The 24,596-nt window shown below is 46.8% G+C and overlaps 1 protein-coding gene across 2 annotated transcripts in view; it reads left to right on the top strand.

Annotated features, from left to right (window-relative positions):
* The window catches only part of APOH (apolipoprotein H), a 388,934-nt gene that overhangs the window by 179,086 nt on the left and 185,252 nt on the right, over positions 1–24,596 (top strand). For both annotated transcript variants that reach the window (XM_069199884.1, XM_069199885.1), the window contains exon 4: positions 17,356–17,432. In XM_069199884.1, coding sequence (XP_069055985.1) covers positions 17,356–17,432 — 77 coding nt within the window. The remainder of the gene's footprint in view (positions 1–17,355; positions 17,433–24,596) is intronic.

The raw sequence follows: 24,596 nt of genomic DNA, 5'->3' as shown, positions 1-24,596 counted from the left end.
TGTTGATATGTGGGTACCACAATAGATTTCCCTTTGGTAGAAGTCTTCTGGAGCAAGAAATAGTTGGCATTAAAAAAAATCTTCAATATCAAAATCAAATGTGATTTTCTTTTGATGTGGCCTGTTCTTTAGGTCCCGGAAAGAACTACTATGGGAACATACATTTGTGACAGAACGTGTGGAATGTTGACAGGTTTATTTCCACACTTGACACAAGTGTGTAATGTTGAAATTAATCACTTCCTCCCCCAGTGCCTCAGTTCCATTCATTTTCAAAATTGCGCGAGATTCATAGCAGTCTAAATCAGCATGCGTGTTCCTATTATAGCAGTATAACTTCGCGATTTATCTAATGGAGTAGTGTACATTTAAGGGAGCTGCGTTCTATTGGATGAAAACATACGGTGGGCACCCATACATATGTACTACTATCAGGCAGGACGCCAAAAGTGGATGCAAACTGTCCACTAACATTTTGCAACCAGTCCTTTATCATGTGATTATGTACTAACAGATCACATAGCTAAATCTGCAACTGTGGGGCTATTTGTGATGCCCTATGATTGGCTGTAAACCCAGAGGTGGTGGCCTACAAGAAACAGCAGGCCACCATCCCTGTGTTTGCATACCAAAAACGGAAAAGTTTTTTTAAATGTTAAAAGTACCCCATTTTCCTTAAAGGAAGCAATACTGATCTAAAAAGACAAAAAGTAAAAGGTTTCCCATTTGGGAAAAGATTGTGGTGTCAGATACCTCCTCCCCTGAGGTTTCACTAAGCGACCAATGGTTTGCGGCCACAATTTCATTTGCAAACCAGTGTGCATACCATATTGAATTGCAATTAGCATGGAATGCCTCTTTCAAACCCCTTCCTAATTGCGATTTGGAATGGATCAGTAATCGGATTTTGCAAGCTAAGAGGTTTTACTGACTTACAAAATATGTTTAATACATACCAAAATATCATTTTGTGGTTTCAAACCCTGAGATTTGAACCTTCATTGGGACTGCAATCACACATTGACTTTTACCTCTAGTCCTCAATTATTTACCTGTAATTCAACATAACTCAGCTTCAAGGTCTTTGCAGTCTTTACTAAATGAGATGCGTTCTCACTCCTGAAGATGACAAATCACTTGCCCCTTGAAAGATATAATTGTACGAAAAAGCCCCCCCACCTGCTCCAGACCAGAAAATGCTTTCAAACTAACCAAGACATCCACTACTATACCAAGCCTTAAAGCACAAGTAGGAAGAAATGAAAGATTAGTGAAGAAGACTTGTTCTCAGTGTAATGAAGATAATTACTAAGTGCCCTTAAAACATTGTACATCTTACCCGCCACAGTGTTATAAGGACAAAGTAATGCCACAAGTTCTCCATGTTTGTAGAGCACGAATCCAATGCACTATACCTCACTGCAAGCTAATCCTCAGGAAGTCGGGTTATGTGTCTAAAGGAAGCAAGGTATATTAACGGTCTGAGGTTAATTTGGTATTTCTATTGCTGTCTTTAACAATTATATTTTTGTGCTGTGTATTCTTTCTCAGTTCCTGCTAAATTGTCTTAGAAATCTTTGGGCCAGATGTACGAAACGTTTTGCGACTCGCAAACGGCAAAATTTGCCGTTTGCGAGTCGCAAAACGCATATCCCAATGCAGAAATGCATTTTGCGAGTCGTTACCGACTCGCAAAATGCATTTCAGACTCGCAAATAGGAAGGGGTGTTCCCTTCCTATTTGCGAGTCGCATTGGGATGCAATACCATTTGCGACCGCATATGCGGTCGCAAATGGCATCGCAGTTACCATCCACTTCAAGTGGATGGTAACCCAATCGCAAATTGGAAGGGGTCCCCATGGGACCCCTTCCAGTTTGTGATTGCACCCAAAAATATTTTTTCAGGGCAGGGAGTGGTCCAAGGGACCACTACCTGCCCTGAAAAATCCGAAACTAAAGGTTTCGTTTTTTTTTGTAGTGCAGCTCGTTTTCCCTTAGGTTAAACGGGCTACACTTCAAACAAAAAAAAACCTGCTTTATTGACAAGCAGGTCGCTAACATGGAGGCCTGCTGACGTCAGCAGGCCTCCATGTTAGCGAGTGCCCATACTCGCAATGGGGCCGCAATTTGCGACCCACCTCATGAATATTCATGAGGTGGGTCATTGCGACCCCATTGCGAGTTGCAGTCGGTGTCTGAGACACCTTACTGCATAGCAATTTGCGACTTGCAAATTGCGAGTCGGAGGGACTCGCAATTTGCAAGTCGCAAATTGCTTTTTTCGTACATCTGGCCCTTTGTTCTTAGATTTGATGTGTTTCTGGTGACAAATTCATGGACACACATAGTTTCTAAAATTCTAGATAAATTAATATTCCACTGTTCCTTAAACTAAACACAAATAATTGCCATAAGATTGCGAGTTTACAAGAAAGTCACTCATTTGCTTTTTTTCTTTATTAAATGTATAGCTCACCAAATACTGACTTCAATGCACTTAAACAATATACTGAAATGTCATATAAACAGAAACGGCAATATAGAGCTAAAATTAAAATACATTTAACATCTAACCGTCTGTTTCATAATCGGTTACAAGGACAATTATTTTGAAGTCTATCCACAACTGTGGGCTTTGGATTCTCAGTGCCCTTAGTCATATTTGTGCCTGTGTGTATCTTTTCACTGTGAGAGCAAGGTTAGTACAATATTTCAAGCAGAAGGTAGTGTTCTATACAGTCATTCTGCTTGGTGTAGTTTCATGAACATTTTTTGGAAGGTTTTTCAGTATAAAGCAATAGAAGGCAAACCAAAATTGCACCTCTCATAATTTCTCCAGGTGCATCATTGTATCGGGGCTGGCATCTTCTATAATTACAACTTGCTGCTGAGTTAAGACTGCCATTCTGTCATGCATATAGTAATTATAATAGCACCACAATGGTGTTCTACATAACAGAATTGAAAGAATTTCAACATCGTATTCTGTCAAGGAGGACGTTTTTGCATGCCCTCTCAGACAATCAGTTGAATAGGCTCTATCTCCTTTCAGTCATCCATACTCTGCTGGCAGTATTTGAAACATATCTTGTCTGGTTCAATATTTTTTTGACAGTTGTGATCAAATAGTATATGATATATGACCGTCTTCAAAATTGGGCTACCCAGAGGCTATGCGCATTTACATTGAATCTTAAGAAATGTTCTCAACTTTGAATAACTTTTTATCTCTGTATGCACAGTTGTATAGGAGCTGATCATGCTATACTGACTAGGCATTGAAGCCAGAAGTTCATTCAGATTAATTCAAATTGACCTCTGTTGTCCATAAAGCAGTACACCTGGAAATGTATAATCACATAAAGACTCAGTTTTCTCAGGATCTCTGACTCACTTCCCCTGCAAAGGTCATTCTTCTAAAACATAAGCAACATTTCCACAGTCCTTTGTAGGAAGTGCATCTAAGATCTGGAACTAAGCTACAGACTTCATGTAGAAGCTGCAAAACATACTAGAAACAGAAACACATAGTATTGCTCCAGCAATTCCATATTTAATCTACATCTATCTCCCTAAATTACGTACCATTTTCGAAACTTTATTTATTTTGTTTTATCATGGACCTTCTACCGGGAGCTACAGTCTAACAACCCCTCCTTTGGATTTTTTAAATACTCTTCAAATATCTACTATCTACTGGCATCTCCATATGGATCCTTTCTCTATTTCCCTATTCTGTTTATATTTGAAATTTCTTTAAAAGCCTTGATGAAACAGCAAATTTACATATAAGCTTGTACTCTTATTTGAAGCAGTTGTGACCATGCTCCCTTTACCTATCATTTATTAGAATCGAGCTTGCAAGTGCATGCGCTTGTGCATGCATCTCGCATGCGAGACACTGTTGTGTTCAGTAAAGAGTTTGGAGCCCGCTATCGCTCACTATGTGTGGTTTGCCTGGCACTCTTCTTTACCGCCTGGTAATTTGTTAAGGATGGTCTGGTATCATTTCCATTCCTACGTGTGGAGCGGGATCAAGCACTAATTGATTTCAAATTAATTAGTGTCCATCTGCAGCTCCTGATGTGATTGAGGTACTATTTTGTTAATTTTAACTTCCAGTACCTCACAAACAGAAGGCTTGTGACTGGCAAAAATGTGCCCAGCAGGACAAACAAAATCGCAAAGTTTAATTTTTTAAAGCTAACTTTATTTTATTTTGTCTTTACTCAGTTTCCACTCATGTTTTTTCTATTTTTTTTACTTGTGGGTGCTGTTGTCAAAAGATAACTATTAACTTGTTTGAAATATGCGAGATGCATAGTAAATGCTTGTTTTTCTATTTGTTTATGTCTCTGTATAATGTTATCTCTCCCGTATTTGTGTTCATTTTGTCAGAACTCTCATACCCAGTGATTAGGGTTCCTGCTATATAAAATGATGGATAGATAAATAAACAAATAAGGAAATATTGAAACTAAAATTATGCAGCTTAACAGGGGAACAGACATGGCATCCTCATCATGTAAATAATGATTGCAATTGAGTTGAGTTCCACCCATTCAGTACCCTGGATTTTTTGCTTTTTGGATCACTCTGTTGTAGGCTTTTTACTCTGAGTAAGTTTCACTTCATGTTGTACCTATGGTAATCACATGACAAATGGACTACACGTGTTTCCTGCCAGTGTCCACCTTTTACGATAAGGCCACTGTAATGCAGCAAGGGTAAGGGCACTTGACTGAGTACACTTGTACTTGTGTGGAGACATGCATGTGCACATGTATGTGGGCTGTGTGAGGGAGACTATTGTCATGTGCAGCCCTGTAACTGCACAACAGTTGTCTAGCACAGAGGGGACTTTGCATAATTAGATATTGACCTGTGGTAGGCCATATAATGTTACTGTACACTAGTAGGGAAAGTCAGTGTGATTTACTGGTTTGTCTGTTGTGGCACTTTGTTAGACATATAGGGAGAAAACTGCCATTGAGTGCAGTTTCAATTCCCTTTGGCCCACAGAGACTAGTGACATATCGAAATGGGGTGTAACCTGTAAGGGAATATCAATTCTGCAAGTTCCAAAAGGAAATCTGTACAATGTATGAGTAGTCCAGAATTGCCATATTTCCTTGGCTCAGCTCAGGATCAAAGCTCAGGCCTTTTATCACCCTGCTCTGCCAGATTAATTACATTTCTCTCCAGCAGAAGGAACAAAGGCCTCCCCAAACAAAGGGAGCAATTAACAGTGCTTCAGCCAACTCCTGAGGAGGAAAAGGGTGGGGCTGAATGATCTGAATCAATCAATTAGCTGTAAGCCCACTGAACACTGGAGGGAGCCCAGACCTCCAGAGCCAACAAAGGAGCGGGTTCCCCTTTGAACATTTAGTAAGGAAGGCCCTTGCAGTGATGTCAGCGAAGGGCAGAGCTGAGTTCCCTAAAGGATATGTGACTAATAACTCCTGGATAATGCCATTTTGAACTGTCCAAACATGCTGTGCAGGAGGGTTCGGACGGGGGTGGAGGTGGTGACGTGGTACCCTAGGATTGGCCAGGGGTGACTGGCTTTGAATCCTTCCACTCTTCTTTAAAACTCTTGTACAAGGAGGAGACTGTTTCTTGCCTTGTGATTTCTCTGTGCTCTGCTGATGGACCCTGGGACCGCAGTGAAGAACTGAAAGAAGCAACCCCCTGATGCCTAAAAAGGACTAAGAACTCTGTCCAGTTGACCCCAGGATCAGTGGGTCTCCCCAGGAGCCAGCGAGACCACCCCCTTACCGCCACCGGACATCCAAGCTCAGTGACAGAGACCAGGAGGAAGGCTGGAACAGGGAGCCAGGGGAACCAGCTCCCTGTGGTCTGCTCCACTTTGGAGGGAAGGAGTTCTGCTGCAACGGTTTCTAGTGGCTGGAGCTTGATGCCAGGAGTAGAGTGAGCTCAAGATCGTCACAATTGGTCCAGCAGGGCCCGTGCTATGGCATTTTAAAGTTTGGCAACCTTTGATCATTCTTCCAGCTGTCTGCATGGGGCTCTGCTGCTGTTTCTTTATTTACCTCCGGGGTGGGTCAGAGCCTAGAGGTCAGCGCAGGATTCAATAATGTATTTCACTCAGGGAGTGGGTATATGTGGAGCCTTCTCCTTGTTTCCACTTTTGTCCCCGGGAGCCCCACCTCTTCCGGGACTGCAGAAAATGAAGGGGGAGCACTGTCACACCAGGAGAACAACACTCAGCCCACACAGAGCAGGCAGGAAAGAGCAGAGCTGCCTGCTCCTGTGGCAGTAGGAAGAGGAGCTGCCACACAGGAGCAGTCAAGGCAGCCAGGGGAGGGCTCCTTGGGTTGCCCCCAATATCAGGTGCACATGGGATGCCCGGATGGGACCAGGCACACCCAAAACCAAGAAAAAAGAAGTGCATGATGTGAGGCCAGTGGCTCCTTCAGGTACAGCAGGGGACCCACTACGAAAATATTCACTGCTCATGGAGGAGCACCCCATGATTTCCTGTGGACTTTCTCATTTGCCTCATTTGATTTACTTGTGGTGCCCACAGCTTAACAGGGTCACCATCACCAACAGTATGAAAGCTTGGGGTGGGGGAGATGCAGGAGCAAAGCAGCTTCCCCCTAAAGCGTTTTTAAAAAATTACTCACCCTCTGTTTGCACAGTCCTTGAAAGCAGGACTACTCTGAAATTGCTCTAACGTTTCCAAAGCACTCTACACTACAGCTGGCAGTGTTGCTTCCTTTAGGGGCTAAGTCTAAGGCTACAGTTATTGTGGCATAAAAGCGTACAAAGGAGAATCATGTACAAAATCGCTCTTTAGGAGCTAAGGCGGTCATTGTGAACATGGCGGGAAAGACCGCCGACCGCCGTGTCGGCGGTGAACAGAATCCCACCATTGGCGGCAAATGGAAACCTGCCATATAATGATTGAAAAACCCAACCCTGCCAAAAATTCCCAGACCACCACTCCCGCCACGACCCTGACGGTGGGAATCCCGGCCCACCCCACCCCGCCACTGCCAAGCACACCCACATCCTGCCCTCCAAATAATGATGCACAAATCACCTCGGCGGGCAGTGGAGGCCGGACGACCATCGGCGGCTTTGACCGCCACAGGTGACAAGTGGACACAACAGCAACAAGTGCACACATTGGATAGGCGTATCACCCACACACCTGCCACACATCCAGAACCCCATAAAACACCCCCAGACACACCCCACAATCCCTTGCAACAAAACCAGGACCAGAAGACGGAGAGCACCAGAGCCAGACAGCGAACGCCAGCGTACAGGACACGCATGTCGACCCACACAGGAGCACCCATACCTTGTCCCCAGTTCCAACACCATCCACCACACTCACTATGTCCCCCCCAAAAAATCGACGCTTCTCCAAAAGGGACCTAAGGACCATGGTGGACGAGATCCTGAAGGTGGAGCCACAAATATTCGGGTCCGAGGTGCAGCACACACCCATCGCGCGGAAATTGGAGCTGTGGCAGACCATTGTGAATAGGGTGAATGCAGTGGGACACCATACACGCATCAGGGACAACATCTGGAAGAGATGGAACGACCTGGGGGGGAAGGTCAGGGCCATGGCATCTAGGCACTACATCGCAGTGCAGAAGACTGGGGAAGGACCGCCACCAACACCACCCGACTACACTGACTGGGAGGAGAAGGTACTCGCCATCCTGGACCCAGAGGAACTCACTAGACTTACTGGAGGAATGAACTTGGGTAAGTCATCTACAATTACCTCATATACAACACATCTGCAATACATGCACCACCCCACCCCACCCCACCCACACTCACCTCGACCTACACCCCACCCAGCCATTACCCACCACATCCACCACCCGGCATCACCTACAACCCACTAACAGGCCCACATCACTCCCGCTGTGCACAGCCACCCACCCCTGCACGTACCCACAATGGAATAATACCCCCCACCACAATGCAACCCCACCACTGCCACTAAATGCAATCTCCACCTCACAAAGGCACCCTGGAAGGCCACTGAAAGTAACACCAGCCCAAAATAGCCCAGCTCTGTACACCTCAAACCTTCAGGCATATGTAACAGACATGTCTATGTCCCCTAACAGGCACCACCACCCATGCAACCCTAATGGAGGGGACAAGGAGTGCCACAGCCCTCCAGGGAGACAGAGACACATCACAAGACCTTGGCAAGGGATCCCTGGACACTGATGAGCAGGCAGGCCCCTCACACAGTCCTGGACTCTCACCATGCAGCAGCCCCACCCAGGAAACCACTGTCACCCCTAACAACCAGTCAAGACCAGCAGGCCAGGTAAGGTGTACCCACACCAGTGTACCCAGGGCACAGACTGGTGGAACACAGCTACAGAGGCCACAGTCTCCCACTCCCAACATGCAGGAAGGCGAGGGCCCCAGTACAAGTGGCACGTCAAGACCTGCGCAGGGGACACAGGCACAGGGGGGCTAGGGCAAGTTCAAGTGTCCCAGTGGGTCAGGAGTAGGGCACTGGATGGATGCAGCATCCCAGGACGTTATTGCAGAGGTATTGGGGGCATATCAACATACCCAAGACAGGTTGGCACAGATTGTGTCCACCCTGGAGCAAAGTCAGAGGATGCAGCAGCAACAACACCAACAGGCCATGGAGCAGTGGAAAGAGCACAATGGCACAATGTCCACCATTGCTGGAGCACTGCTGCAGTTGGTAAACAAACAGTCTGACACCCACACCAGACAAGAGGCCCCCACAACAGCCCTGGACAACCAGCAACAGATGATCCAAGCAGCAGAAACAGCACAGGAAATACTCTTCCAGGAATCACAAGGGCCAATCATGCCACCCCAAGAAGCTCAACAGCAGGCGCCCAAACGTAGTCTCAGGCCAAGATATGGCACTGGAAACCTAGCTAAGAACAAGCTCCCCTCCAACAATTGACACTGCTACTAATGCAAAGCAACCATCCCACCCATTCACCAACAACACCTAGCTGAGGGCAAATTGAAGGACTATTCTACAAAATGGACCCATCTAAGACATCCAACAGGGCTGCCACCAAGTAGGTTTTGAGGACACCCAACCCTTACGACTCCCATCACTGTATATAGCACAATTCACTCTATTCTACCAATAAAACACATTTCACACCTGTAACACTGTCCCCTGTCTTCAAGTTGAACAAAGTGGAGTATGGATGCAACTGGCAGAGAACAACTTTATTGTCAATTAGTGCTTGATGGTGGTACTGTGTGTTTTAAATTAGGCAAGGAAGGAATGCATATATTGTCTGTCAGTACCATGCAGAAGTGGGCCATGTGTCGCCTATCATGACCAATCCCCCCTATATGACAGAGCACACTGACAGTATCAGTCACTAACCCCAATGACAGGCTTAAGTCCCACAGTTATTGGAAGTAGAGTTGTATCAGTTGGTTCCTGGAATGGACATCTTCCCATTCCTCATCCTCACCATCACTCTCCTCACCTCTCTGAGGTAGCTGATCAGGACCTATAGCACCCTCCACGTCCAAAAGGGGGATAGAATGTTTCACTGCCATGTTGTGCAGCATGCAGAAGGCCACCACCATTCTACACACCTTATCAGGCCCATAGGCCAGGGTACCCCCAGAGATATGTATACACCAGAATCTAGCCTTCAGGAGACCTATAGTACGCTCTTTCACCCTCCTAGTACGTCCATGGGCCTCATTGTATTTCCTCTCTGCATCCGTCCTGGGATTCCTCACTGGTGTCAGGAGCCAACGCAAGTTTGGATATCCATAATCACCTAGAAAATGGTTCAATACAGAGTTGTCTTTGTAGTGTCCCTTAGTCAGACATGCTGGTTTTCTGCAATGTGTCAGTTAGTGACAGGCAAAGCTACCTATGATCCACCCTTTGTCCTCTTGTAGTTGTTCCATCTTCTGGGGCACACTACTGTTCCTCAACACAAATGAATCATAGATGGAACCCGGAAACATGGCATTCACATGGGAAATGTACTGGTCTGCCGTACACATCAATTGGATGTTCATGGAATGAAAGTTCTTCCTGTTTCTGTATACCTGATCACTCACTCTTGGGGGGATGATGGATATGTGTATGCCATCGATGGCACCTATGACATGGGGAATGTTTGCAAAGGCATAGAAGTCAGAGTTGATGGCAGGGAGGTCAGCACTTTGGGGGAAATCACACATTGGATTGCAGATGTTGTACAAATGCATTCAGAAATCTTGTCAGTACCTGGCTGAACACTGGCTGTGAGAAACCAGCACCTATGCCCACTGTCACTTGAAAAGAGCCTGTGGCCAGGAAATGGAGTGAGGAGAGCACCTGCACCTCAGTTGGAATGGCATGCTGATTACGATTTCCGGGATTTAGTGCAGGATCCAGTAATGCACATAGGTCCTGAATAGTTGCACGTGTGAGTCTGTAAGTGATAATGATCTGACACTCCACTATGGTCCCCATATCCACAAGCGGTCTGTACACCGATGGTGACCTTCCTCGCCACAAGGGTCGGTGCCTACAAGGGCTAACAAAAAGGAGTGATGTGCATATATACATAGGCAAAATGTGCAAAATACATGCACTGCATTGTTCATAGTATTGTCTGTACAATAACTGCTACCTGACAGATGTACATGTACATCACTAGTAGGGAACAGAGTAATTCATGTGTTCTACTATACAGAATGGATAGAGGCCTAGGTGCTTCATGTGACTAGTAGTCCCTGCAGTGTGAGTAGTAGGAATTTCAAGATGCGTAGGTGATGGCAAAATGTCTGCCCACTGTAGTTCTGCCCCTTCGTTGTGGAAGTGACCTAATACCGCTAGCGGGTTGACGTCACAGCGTACGGCGGTGTTGACCGCTGTTCGCACCCTCATTGGCTAACTTGGATGCCAATGGGGAATCCTGGCATTTCATGATCGCCGTCGGCGGTGACGGTGCATACCGCCGCGGAACGTACGTGCGTTCGTCATTGTTTGATCACTTGACTCCCTGATCTTGTGCGCACAGGTACTCCACTCTGTGTACTGCTGTGGCCTGCCTCTGGCTACAGATGTTCCACGTGGTGTGGGGAAAGGGCCCGGCCTTCACCCAGGAAGCACTGGAGAAGCTAGTGGAAGGGGTCCTGCCCCTGTACGGCAGACTCTACGGAAGGCCAGAGGTACAGGTGAGTCTGGGTTTGGGGGGCCCTGTGTGAGTAATGGATGGTGTGGATTGCACATATGTGTGCTTCTATGAGCCTGGATGGACCATGGTGCATGGAACGCTGCGTGTCACTGTCCTGCATGTCTGAGAGTACTGTCAGTCCCATGTTGGACAATCTGCCAGCTATTCCTATCGTGCAAGTGCCTGACCTCTGTGTTCCATTTCTGTGTCACCCTTCTAGGTCAGCGCCCACCAGAAGAGGGCACATTGGCATACCATCGCCAAGGAGGTACGGACCCTGGGGGTCTACAACCGGCTGAGCATCCAATGTCGAAAGAGGTGGGAGGACCTGCGATGCTGGGCACGAAAGATCACTGAGGCCCAGCTGGGGAAGTCCTCAACCCCCCTCATGCAACGGATCCTGGTGGTGGCGTATCCAGACCTGGATGGGCGCTTGAAGGCTGCACAGCAGTCACAAGGGGGTGAGTACTCACTGACCATACTTCAGTCTGGAAGGATGACTGTGTGTGCGATAGAGCTCATGCTGCTTACAGCAGTGAAATTGACTGGTGTCCATCTACTGTATGTTCCCCAAAGGATGTAGGGGTGTGCCAGTCAGGTTTCACCTACCTCAGCTCCAAAAGTATTTCAGGGGATGGTTGTAGATCAGTATTCTGGTCAGTAGTGAGGGGCATGGCCATGGGCATAGTGCACAGTGCTGCCTGTTGGGTGTGTTTGCTGGGTGGGTGAATGTCTGGCCATTGTGTATCAGCATTCAGCTATTTACAAGGGTCTCTCCTGATTTGTCTACCCATCCCTGTTCTCTTGTGTTGGTTTGGTACAGCATCAACATCAGGCGAAGGAGCTGAGGCATTAGCAAGTGGGGAGGCAGCGGCCCACGGATCCTCTGAGGCAGAGACAACGGATGCCCAGGGGACCAGTGGGTGGGAGGGCGAGGGGACTTCCACGGGGGAGGCTACTACAACAGGAGGTAGTGACTCTGAGACCTCCTCCGATGGGGGTCCTCCGGCAGTGGAGGACAGTAGTGCACACACCACTACCGTGATATCTTCCGCCACCACCCATACCATCACCGCCCTCCCTTCTGCTCCACACCGAGTTGCCCGTGCCCGCCCACCCAGAAAGGTGGGCGTCTCCTTCGCTCCAGGCACCTCCTCCCCTGCCCCAGTCAGCCCTGCTGCCCTCACAGAGGAGGCTATTGACCTCCTGAGAACCATCTCTGTAGGGCAGACAACCATCGTCAATGCCATCCAGGATCTGGCATCAGAGGTGCAGCAGACCAATGCCTATCTGGATGGCATTCACGGTGCTGTGCCTGCCCTACAGAGATCTTTTCAGGCTCTGGCCTCCTCTCGGACGGCAGTTTCTCTGGCCATACTGTCCCCCCTCCAACCTCCTCTACCCCTTCCAGCACCCCACTCCCTTCACCCGTCCAAAGCACACAATCAGACCCGCTTACAGGCACATCAACACACAAGAAGCACACTTCAAAACACAAGCACCCCACCTCCCACCACAAGCATTCACACAGCTAACAGACACCTGCACACACAACAATGTCCACTTCCCACAGTGTGCCCACCTCCCTGTCTGTCCCCTCTACATCCACACCCTCATGCACTGCACCTTCACTCACTTTTGCTGCTCCTCTTCCTGTATTCACCACAATCGCAGACACCCATACATGCACCCCATACACCACACCTGCACTCACTATCTCTACTGTAGTTGGCACATGCAGCACACTCACCAGACTTGCAGACACCCACACAACATACATCCACACTAGCTGTCTGTCTTCTCCCACTGTGTCCACCCCCCCATCTGCCACAACACACAAACGCACCAAGACACCCACCCATCAGACATCCACCACACCACAGCATACTGAGCAGTCACCTGCACCCACTACACGCACACCTACACCCCATACATAAACTCCCTCTGCCTCCACTCCCATGCCCTCATCCACGCCCACCCCAATAGCTCCTCTCCCATGCTGACCTCTTCCAACCCACTGCCCCACCCCGTCTTGTCCCCAAACGTGCCCACCTCCTTGCCCTTTCCGCTCCTTCCACATCACAGCCCACCTCAATCCAGCCTTTCCATTCCCGTGCACCTTCCCCAATGAAGAAGAAGGCCCGGTCTGAGCCTAGGCCATCCAGCTCCACCCGAGCAAAACAGCCCCCACCCCCTTCAAAGGAGAAGCCCACCCCCCTCCAACCTCCACAAGAAAGTCAAAGTCCCACCCCGTTGAAAATTCCCACCCCCACCCCTCTACACCCCTTCCGTGAGGAGCCTGGATCCCCACATGGTGCCCCGTTCTGTGGAGTACCCAGCACTTGTGGGAGTCAGGTGTGGCCATTTGTGGCCCAGGACAATGTACATTTTATGGACTGGCCATTGGCCCTGTGAGCACTGTTTGGCTCAGTGAGCTAATAATTAACGTTTCTCTGTGGCCTGTGTTTTGGCTGCAGGCAGTTACACCCTGGTGTTTGTTTTAATTTTTTATGGGTATGGGGCTATTGTATGTACTATGTTCAAGTTGCAGTGGCCTTCGGTCGGGTACGTACCTCTTGGTGTTGGGTGTCTGACTTGTGCTGCTGGGAAGGGTTGGGGGGGCGTTGCAGTGGGGGTGGGTGGTTATGTAACTGGGCCCTTTCCTCTCTTGTGTCGTAGGTTGCGGTACTTACCGTCGTCGTCCTTCGTCGGCGGTCTCGGTCGTGTAGGTATATGGCAAGGAGCAAGGCTGGCATGATCAGCATCTCTCTGTCCATGGCTGCCGCTGCACGTTCTGTGGAACTCAGGTGAGTGTTTCATTATATTTGGTTCATTTCTGCCTAGATTTGTGTGGTGGTGGTTCCCGCCCCGGAACTGGCAGCGGAATTGTGGTTCATAATTTGATTGGCGGGTTGGGCCTTTCCGACGGCCTGTGGGCAGACTCTGCCATCGTCGGCGGGGCTCCTTTCCTGCCAGTGTGTGGTTCGCGGGATGCGTGTGTTTCGTTTGGATCATTATTTGGCAGTCCGGACCACTCCTCTGTTGGCGGTTTCTACCACCACCTCTGGCATAGCGGAACTGACTGCCATGTTCATAATGAGGGCCTAAGTCTTTGGTTGCATGTAATGTAGTTGCAATGTGATGCCTCTAAGGGCTGTTTTTATGATTCCATTTTCTTAGTTAGAAAGTTTATAAAACATACAGACACGTGTTCAGCTCAGGTATAATGCTTTAATTGCATAATAATGCTGTTAGTGATTATGGATAATGGTAAATATGCTTTATTAACAATAACAAGTGCATTAATACATAGTTGTTTTATTGATGATGATTCCATTTACCTACAGAATAATGGGGGTCATTCCGACCCCGGCGATCCTTGACCGCCGGGGCCGGCGGGAGCACCGCCAACAGGCTGGCGGTGCTCCTGAGGGCATTCTGACCGCGGCGGTATGGCCGCGGTCAGAACCGGAAAACCGGCGGTGTCCCGACGGTTTTCCGCTGCCCTGAGGAATCCCCCATGGCGGCGCATCTTGCTGCGCCGCCATGGGGGATTCCGACCCCCTCACCGCCATCCTGTTCCTGGCGGTTTCGACCGCCAGGAACAGGATGGCGGTGAGGGGTGTCGTGGGGCCCCTGTAAGAGGGCCCCACTTTGAATTTCAGTGTCTGCTTAGCAGACACTGAAATTCGCGACGGGTGCTACTGCACCTGTCGCACACATTCCACTCCGCCGGCTCCATTCGGAGCCGGCTTCCTCGTGGAAGGGTGTTTCCCACTGGGCTGGCGGGCGGCCTTTTGGCGGTCGCCCGCCAGCCCAGTGGGAAACCCAGAATGACCGCCGCGGTCTTTTGACCGCGGGACGGTCTTCTGGCGGTCCCAGCCAGGCCGGCGGCTACCGCCGCCGGCCGGGGTCAGAATGAACCCCAATGTCTTTAAATTGTGGTTTGTTCATCTTGAACCTTTGACCAAGCCAGTAGACTTGCCTTATGTGTATGCATGACCCTTTTAGGGGGTAAAATGTAAATAGATAATGCCATCTATGGTACTTTCCATTTCTCAATGCATATATTTGTTAATTACTGTGTAGTATTTAGTAGTGTGTATGTATTAAATGCACTTTTCTTTTTTCTAAAGAAAACATACTGACTGGACAAACATGTATTGAGTGTTGTTATTGTGTGCCTGTGAACGGTGATTGCTAGCCCTCACCACCTCTCCTGAGTAGTCCTTGAACTGCTCTGCTTCACTACTCTAAGAGAGTCAGGCGCTACAATGGGGTGCTTGGCTCCCAGTAAGGACAACTGTAAACCTATTACTTGTGCAGAACACACATCTATTGGTCCTGATTTCCCGCAATAATAATACAAAATTATATTTTAGAAAGAGAACAGGTACACTGAGGTAAAGGTTTAAAAAAAACAGTGGCAGTAACAAGAACCCCTGTTTTTTCTAAGTAATATGTTTTTTGGGCACATACAGGCCTAGTACCACATTTTTGAGAAAGTAGCACTCCCAGGTTGTCCGTGACCCAAAACCTCTGTAGGTTTACCCCACCAAACTTTGCCAAAAGTCTACAAAGCAAAAGAATAATCAAGAGTCAACTGGAGGCATTGTTTCAGTATATTGTTGTCAAAATATTGGCCCTCCGCCGAACGCAAATATTGTACCGCCTGCAGGCCGCCAATGCAGCCTGAAATCTGCCGGCTGTAATTTGACATCCCCGCTGGGCCAGCGGGCGAAAACAGTGTTTCCGCCCAGCGGGGAGTAAGGCCATAACATTGTAGTCGGCTCCTAATGGAGCCGGCGGCAATGTGGCGGTGCAGCGGGTGCAGCAGCAAATTCGGGCAGTGGATTGCGCAATGGGGCTGTGCATGGGGGCCCCTGCACTGCCCATGCCAAGTGCATGGGCAGTGCAGGGGCCCCACGGGGCCCCCCGAGTCACCAATTCCGCCATATGTTCCATGGCAGTATTTACCGCCATGGAACAGCTGGTGGATAGGGACTCGTAATTCCCAGGGCAGCGCTGCCCTGGTGGATTACAACCGCCGGGCCCGCCGGGCCCACCAGGATGCAGGCTGCAGGCTGGTGGCAGCCTGGCGGTGTCGGCGGTATGACCGTGGCGGCTCTGCCACGGTCATAATATGGCGGTCGCACCGCCAGCCTGTTGGCGGTGCGACCGCCAGCACAAGTCTGGAGGTCATGCAACCGCGAAACTTATAATGAGGGCCATTGTGCGATATAAATATTGTATCTCGAATATCATTTACAAGAATGTCAACCAATTGGAGGTAATACATATTAAAAAACTATGCCCCGTGAAACATTTATTTTTTAAACACTATCTAATTCATGATATGTATGTCAGTTATTATTTTTGTACAAGATAGCCTGACATACAACCTTAATTTCCATGCCAATTTTACAAATCCACTGCCAATATTTGACTATGGAATAATTCTTGCCTGCCAAGTAACACACCATTTTTACAACCCCTGCAAATGTATTTCTGGTCCTGTGTTAACAAATTGTTTTCTCTATAAGGTACTGACTTTTCTCCTGGTCAGCTTTGGAAATCAGAACTGTGGCACAACTCATCCAACATAAATTTTTAGCTCTGTGTTTCCGATACCATTTTGTTTAGAAAGGACTACAGCCCCCAGGACAGTATTAGCCTTTGGCTATGAGCTGGGCACTCAGCCTGCTTCTGCTGCTTCTCACATTTATTTAAGCTCTTAATGGCAGTGTCTACCTTCCGCAGTTCAGTATATTCCAATTGTGCAGAATTAGCTAGATATGGATCTTCCTGCATTCGGGGTTTCGTGGTCCTCTTATCTGTACTGATTGCAAAGAGCCTTATATGATGCATCCAGAACCTATGATTGTGCCATGTATTTTCAGTATACGATATACTGTAATCGCCCTGATCGCTATAATAAAACTATGGAGTACTGCCATTGGAATAAATATCTGCTGTTTCAATTTAGAAATGTATTAGCAGTGCTCTAGGTGCCTCATCCCCAAGAAGTCTTAAGTGTGCCAGTGCAGATATAAAATATGGATAATAGATTGGAAAGCGGAATGTGTTGGGACAGTGTTCTTAAATATCCAAACAGAGTGACTATTATTCATTTACATGTCTCCAAATTGATTTCAGGTACATTCTGAATGGTTCAGAGGCCAGCCAATGCACGGAAAATGGAGGGTGGAGTGACAAGCTGCCTGTGTGTGATCGTAAGTATATGAAAAGATTCTCCAGCTATGCAGTCTTGTATTGTCATACATTCTCCCATGACAATATAAATACTGAGCTATACTCTCCAATGGTTGTAAATGTATGTATGTTTTCAGGAATCCATGGTACAAGGAAAGTGCAATCCCTATTGATAAAATAACATTTCAGAAAAGCGATTATAATGTTCTGGTTGAAACAGAAAGCTTGTTTACACAGTGTAGGTTCAAAAATGACTACTGTCCTTTAGAGGCACAAGTATATTCTATAACTATACAACCCAGGGAGACCACAATTCAAACACAGTGAAGATTAAGCCCTATCTCAAGGAAGACCCCAGTGAAATAACACTGATGATTTCAAGAGAAGAAAATTAGGAATTACTATTATTACATCACTTTTCAATCATTCAGATGCATCACATTAGCATGATACATCTCGGGAACAATCAGAAGAACCATTGTTGAATAACTTGCCCTCGAACAGCTGCGGTTATTTCTGAGCTACTCAAGATGATTACAAAAGGAAATGGACCAGCTGTGTCTTCCGATTAAGTACAGGCTGGCAGGCACAGGACAGCACAGTTAGCAGGCATGGAAGCAGGGCACCTTCTTTGATTTTTTCCCCATCTTCAAGAACATGGATTTTGCAAAATGAAAGAATGCCCATATGTTAGAAATGGGGTCTCTAGTTGGCAGAGGTATTTACCTTTGTCCAAATACAATGGCGGCCGCCTCATATGTCAAGGAGTGGGGTGGGGGGATGATGAATGACGGGGAAAACATTTTTAAAAAGAAAAGAAAAGAAACCACTTACCTTTCGCCCCGTCTCCCGTCGCCGTCTCCTGTCACCGACTCCTGCAGTCTTGCTGTTCTTGTGGTTTCCTGGGACACGAGCACAGGCTCCCCAGCAATCCTGGCGCTGCTTACATGCTAAACATAGCATGTAAGCAGCGCCAGGATTGGTCTGAGTGGCAGTCACTGCCGCTCAGACACAAGCCTGGAGTCTGTGCTGTTTATTCAGCCCGGCTATGTATTCAGCAAGGTTTGAGAAACCTAAGTGCGCATGTGTGTTTGGCCAGCCTGAAACAGCCGTCCAAACACACTTGCGCACTTAGTGCACTCTCCCACCCCCCGTGACCCAGACCCGCCCCTGCCTGTACCTGCTGGCTGAGCCAGCAGATGAAAAATGAAAAATAAAACGATCGCAAGCTATCGTTTTATTTTTCATCTGCTGCTCATCCAGGGTGGCGACATCCCTCCGCCACTGCGGACGGGCCACCCCTATCCAATAGGGACCACAATCCTAGGCAGGGTAAGTCACACACAATACATATTATTCTGTGCCTACCCTCTGGCAGCTTGGCAGTGAGCAGTCAGGCTGAACTTAGAAAGCAATGTGTAAAGTATTAGTGCAATAAATCATACAGTAACACAGTAAAAACATCACAAAAATACATTTATCTGGCTAAACTAAGGCCAAAACGATAAAGATTCAATAAGCACAAGTTGACACATGACTTTTACAAGATTAAAAAGAGTCTTAAATCTTAGAAATCAATAGTTGTCTATTGGTTTCACAAAGTACCTGGTTTGCGTAAAAAATAACACGCACGGAGACCACAGAGGAGGAGATGCGTGGAAAAATAGGGTGCGCGTCGGATTTTCCGGCGCAGCACAGATGATGTATTGTTCCTTTCCGCACTTCAAGAGGCTTTGCATCGATTTCCAGTGTGCAGGCTTGGTTCCTCACTATGATGTGGGGATCTTTTTGATGCCCAGGAATGATGCTGGGAAGATCCTAGGTGTGCGGGAAGAAGTCACAGACGTTGAGTCGATCCAGTAGGTGATGTGTCAAATTAGCTGTCGCATGTCGGGCGCTGTGTCGATTCTTCACTCTGGAAGTCGGGCTGCATCATTCTGGTTAGGCTGCGTCGAATCCTCACTCGGGAAGTCAAGCTGCGTTGTTCTGTTTTGGCTGTGCAGCGATTATCTCATCACAAAGCAGGCTGTGCATCGTTTCTGGCAGGCTGCGCATCGATTTTCAGCACACAAGGAGTTTCTTCAAGAAATGAAGCCTTTTTTGCCCTGAGACTTCAGAGAACAAGAGGCAAGCTTAATCTAAGCCCTTAGAGAGCACTTCTAAGCAAAGTCAGAGGACAGCAAGGCAGCAGGGCAAAAGCGTGGCAGAAGTCCTTCTCAGCAGAGCAGTCCAGATGAGTCATTTGGGCACCCAGGCAGTTCCTCTTGACAGGTTGCAGGTTCAGGGCCAGAAGTGTCTGATTTGTTGGGGACAGGGACCCAGTGTATATACCCCAAAATGCCTTTCAAGTGGGGGAGACTTCAAAGAGTGGTTTTGAAGTGCACAAGGTCCTCTTTTATTACAGGTCTGTCTGCCAGGGTCCCAGTAGGGGGTTTGGCAGTCCATTGTGTGAGGGCAGGCCACTGGCCTTTAAAATGTAAGTGTCAGGCACTCCACCCTTTCAGCCCAGGAAGACCCATTCAGTATGCAGATGAATGCAGATGTGTCTGATTGTCCTGTGTTTGTGGTTGTCTGGATGGAATGCACAAGGGAGCTGTCAACCACAGCCCAGATGTGGATTGGAGACAGACTGTAAGGCAATGATGGATTTTAAGTGCAGAGAAGTGCTCACTTTCTAAAAGTGGCATTTCTAAAATAGTAATATAAAATCCAACCTCACCAATACGCAGGATTTTGCTCTACCATTCTGGCCATACTAAATATGACCTGGTTACCCCTTTCCGATCACAATCTACCACTCAAACAATATATGAGGCTAACCCTAATGCTACCTCATGAAAGGAGCAGGCCTCACAGTAGTGGAAAACCAATTTAGGAGTTTTCCACTACCAGGACACATAAACCACACATGTGCATGTCCTGCCTTTTAATTACATAGAACCCTGCCCTATGGGTTACGTGGGGCCTACCTTAGGGGTGATTTATATGTAGAAAAAGGGGAGTTTAGGGCTTGGCAAGTACTTTTAAGTTAAAGTAGAAGTGGCAGTAAAACTGTACACACAGGCCCTGCAATGGCAGGCCTCCGACATGGTTAAGGGGCTACTTATGTGTGTGGCACAACCAGTGCTGCGGGCCCACTAGTGGCATTCAATTCACTGGCCCTGGGCACATGTAGTGCACTTTACTATTGACTTACGAGTAAATCAAATATGCCAATTGGGTATGAACCAATGTTATCATGTTTGTAGAAGAAAGCATATGCTCATTAGCACTGGATAGCAGTGGTAAAGTGTGCAGAGTCCTTAAACCAGCAAAAACACTGTCAGAAAAGTGGAGGGAGGCTGGCATAAAATTGGGGGATGACCTTCATAAGATTGTCAGGTCTAACACCGTCTAAATGTGTTTTTGAAACTCCCTAAAATTTCACTTAGGCTTGTCATCTCCGAGATATACAAATGCCAATGACCGAGCACCGGCTTAATAAACAGGAGAAGTGAAGAATCCACTGCAGTTCTTCCCCAAAGCCGTGGCTTAATGCTGTGATAAAGGTATTGGGAAGATAGGAGATACAGGGGTCAGATACGTTTCTGGCAACACAGTTAAAAGGCAAAATGAGCTAGATAGTAATTTGAGCAGGCAGTACTAGAAAAATAAGTTGCACAGTGGTTCTAGAGGCAAGCAACTGGCCCAGTGGGTAAACTTAATGGCTTGGCAATAAATACATTTGACTGCCAAAATAATTCTAATAGAAAAAATAAATTTTATAATACAACTGGTGAGAAGTTTACTTGCACGCTAATTCGGATGGACTTATTATTTACAGAGAAATTCCTTTGGCCTTTCTAATTCGCAAAGTAATTATGAAGTGAGTACTAAACCGAACAGTGTAATTTAAATGCCACAGTACATGTTCTAGGCATCGAAATATTTAGCTTTTTCTCTGGTATAGCAGTTGTTTATAAGTAACCTGACAGCACAATGACTCCAAAGGCATATTCTCTTCCACAGTAGGTCTGATAGGAAATACTGTTGCTACAGTAATTCTGTATTGCTTTGTTCTTAATGCCACAGTTCTGAGCATATTCTGTACTCTTAGTATTAACCTGGCAGGGTTTCTCCTGGCAGTTTTCTGATTTTAATTTTCTTTTTAATGCATTTTTAGGAAATTGCAAAAATACTTTTAGCATTGACCCTGCTATCTTTCTAGCTTTAGCACATTATCTTGGGCAAATGTATTATTGATGTTTACTATATGGCTGTAATCTAAGGAATAATTTTATTGGAAGGGAGGATGATAACCTCATGATCCCACCACACTCCACCCCTTTAAACATCCTCTGAAACCAGTACTGATGTGACCAATTAACTACCCTAAATGTCAGGCATACAGAACTAATTTTACAATCATGAGTTGAAAGCTAATGCACTTTTAGAGACACTGGACCTTTACTAATGTTAAAGGAATTCCTTGGCAACTTGACAGTCCCTCTTGACAAGAGGGCACTCAACTATTTATATGATAGCATCAGACAGAATTTTGACCAGCATCATTTTTTAGACCGAATTTTCCTGGGACACCTTGGACATAATTATTATAATAGTTGGTCAACATTGTGATTTCATCCTTTAACAAACTATTATTGTCATGTTATGTATGTGGTGCTATGCACACATGAAATGTCATTGTCATGAGGTGCTTCCTGTAAATGGTACTATATATAAACAAAGCTGCAAGCACATTCAAACAGTAGAAGAATCTATTTCTAAAGATACAATATCAGGACTTTTCTGAAAGCTAGAAGAATAGGGGCTATATTGAGAGAGAACAGTGAACTATCTTAAAGGTGGGAGTGACACATAAGAAATGACTGTTTTCTTTCCTAACAAATGTGAACCTACCTAAAATGCAGTCCTCCAATAGTCTGGTATTATGGTACCTGCCCAGCCAGTCATTTCACTGACCATCATAAAATGTTCTAATTGTGATTTGTGGTAGAATGTAGCATAATTGTTACATCTGGTGAGAGGCAGCTGAAACCACAGCCCTTATCTTAGAGGACTTTACAAACGAGAAACTAGAAGCAACCCAAGCTTCTTCTCAACTTTCTCTATGAGAGCCAAATAATATTGGTGAAGCAACAGGTGCATCAGAGGATATTTAACCAACTCCAGACTCGCCATCTTTCTTTATTTTTAGGGATGTTGATAGACTTTTCATCCTTGGAGTGGTCTCCCTTAACTTTTTGCCTCTGTTCCCCAGGTTGCTGATGTGTGCTGGACTCTGATTTTGTAGTTTTTGTTACTCTGGGCACTTTACCACTGCTAACCAGTGCTAAAGTGCAAGTGCTCCTTTACAAAATGTGTATGTAATTGGCTTATCCATGATTGGCATATTTGATTCACCAGTAAGTCCCTAGTAAAGTGTACTAGAGGTGCCAGGGCCTGTAAATCAAATGCTACTAATGGGCCTGCAGCACTGGTTGTGCCACCCACATACGTAACTCTGTAATCATGTCTTAGACCTGCCATTGCAGTGTCGGTGTGTGCAGCTTTAACTGTAAATTCGACTTGGCAAGTGTACCCACTTGTCAGGTCTAAACCTTCCCTTTTCTTACATGTAAGCACCCCTAAAGTAGGCCCTAGGTAGCCCCAAGGGCAGGGTGCAGGGTATGGTTAAGGTTGGATATATAGTGATATGTTTTATATTTCCTCACAGTGAAATATTGTTAAATTCGTTTTTCACTGTTGCAAGGCCTGTCCCTCTCATAGGTTAGCATGGGGGCTACCTTCAAATCTGATTAAAGTGTAGATTTCCTTTGGGAGCAGATGTACATGTGGAGTTTGGGGTCTCTGAGCTCACAATTTAAAAACACATCTTTTAGTAAAGTTGATTTTAAGATTGTGTGTTTGAAAATGCCACTTTTACAAAGTGAGCATTTTCTTGCTTATACCATTTTTTGTGACTGCCTGTTTGTGGATTCCCTGTCTGGGTCAATTTGACAGTTGGGCCGGTTGCACCTCACACTAGACAATGACACAAAGGGAGCTGGGGTGTAGCCTGCATGTCCTGATGAGCCATCTGTGCTAGGAGGGAGCGGAGGAGTGGTCACTCACACCTGAAAGGGCTGTGCCTGCCCTCACACAATGCAGTATCCAACCCCCTGGTGAGTTTCTGGGGCCTGGCCTGGGCAAGGCAGGATTTCACATTCAAGAGAGACCTTGCTTTGAAGTAGGCCAACTTCAAAAGAGAAATTGGGTAAAAGAAGGGCACCTAAAACCACAGACTATAGAACACTTCTGGAATCAAGAGGAACCTCTGCCTGGAGAAGAGCTGAAGAGCTGAGGAAGAAGAGCTGCCCTGCCTGTGACTGTGCGTTGTGGAGCTATCCTGCAGTTGCTGCATCTGCCAGAGTAAGAGGGCAAAGACTGGACTTTGTGTGCCTTCCACCTTGAGAAGAAATCTCCAAGGGCTTGATTTAGAGCTTGCCTCCTGTTGCTTTAAGTCTCAGGGACAGCAAAGACTTCTCTCTGCCAGAACCTGGAGTCTCTGGAAAGACTCCTACTCTGCCAAGTGGTGCTCATCCAGTTCCTGTGACTCTGAAAAGAGAAGCTGGCAGCCTCAGAAGAAGAACTTCAGGCACAGGACGCTGTGCAGGGAAAAGATCGATGCGACTAAGATCTGTGGCTGGAAAATCGATGTGCCGCTGGCTTCGCGGCTGAAAATCGACGCTCGCCTGTAACGCAACCGAAGAATCGATGCACGGAGCTGGAGAAACGATGCACAGCATCATTGACGGAGGCTGGAGAGATCGCAATCCACGGTGTGTGGTTTTTGGATCATCGTGCGGCTGGATTTCCGATGCAAGTACCGCTGGGCGTGTAAAAACAACACAAGGCCTGCACGGACCTGAGAGTGCTGACCGGATTGACACATCGTTCTCCTGCGGAGAGAAGAAACGACACGCCCGACCCGACGAAAGGAAAAACGATGCAAGGTCTCGCTTGTGAGTGAAATCGACGCATCACAAGCCCTTTTTGATGCACACTTGCCTGTGCTGGGTTATTTTTGACGCAACGAAGGTACTTTTTCACACTAACAGTGTTAGTGTGTGTTCCAAACTACATGAAGACTCTTTTTGCTTTTTAATTGATGACTTGTGTATCGTGGATTTTTGTCGTTTTGG

Source organism: Pleurodeles waltl, chromosome 7, assembly GCF_031143425.1.
Source record: "Pleurodeles waltl isolate 20211129_DDA chromosome 7, aPleWal1.hap1.20221129, whole genome shotgun sequence".
In the NCBI taxonomy this organism is placed as follows: Eukaryota; Metazoa; Chordata; class Amphibia; order Caudata; family Salamandridae; genus Pleurodeles; species Pleurodeles waltl.
This window is presented reverse-complemented; position numbering and strand designations above follow the sequence as displayed.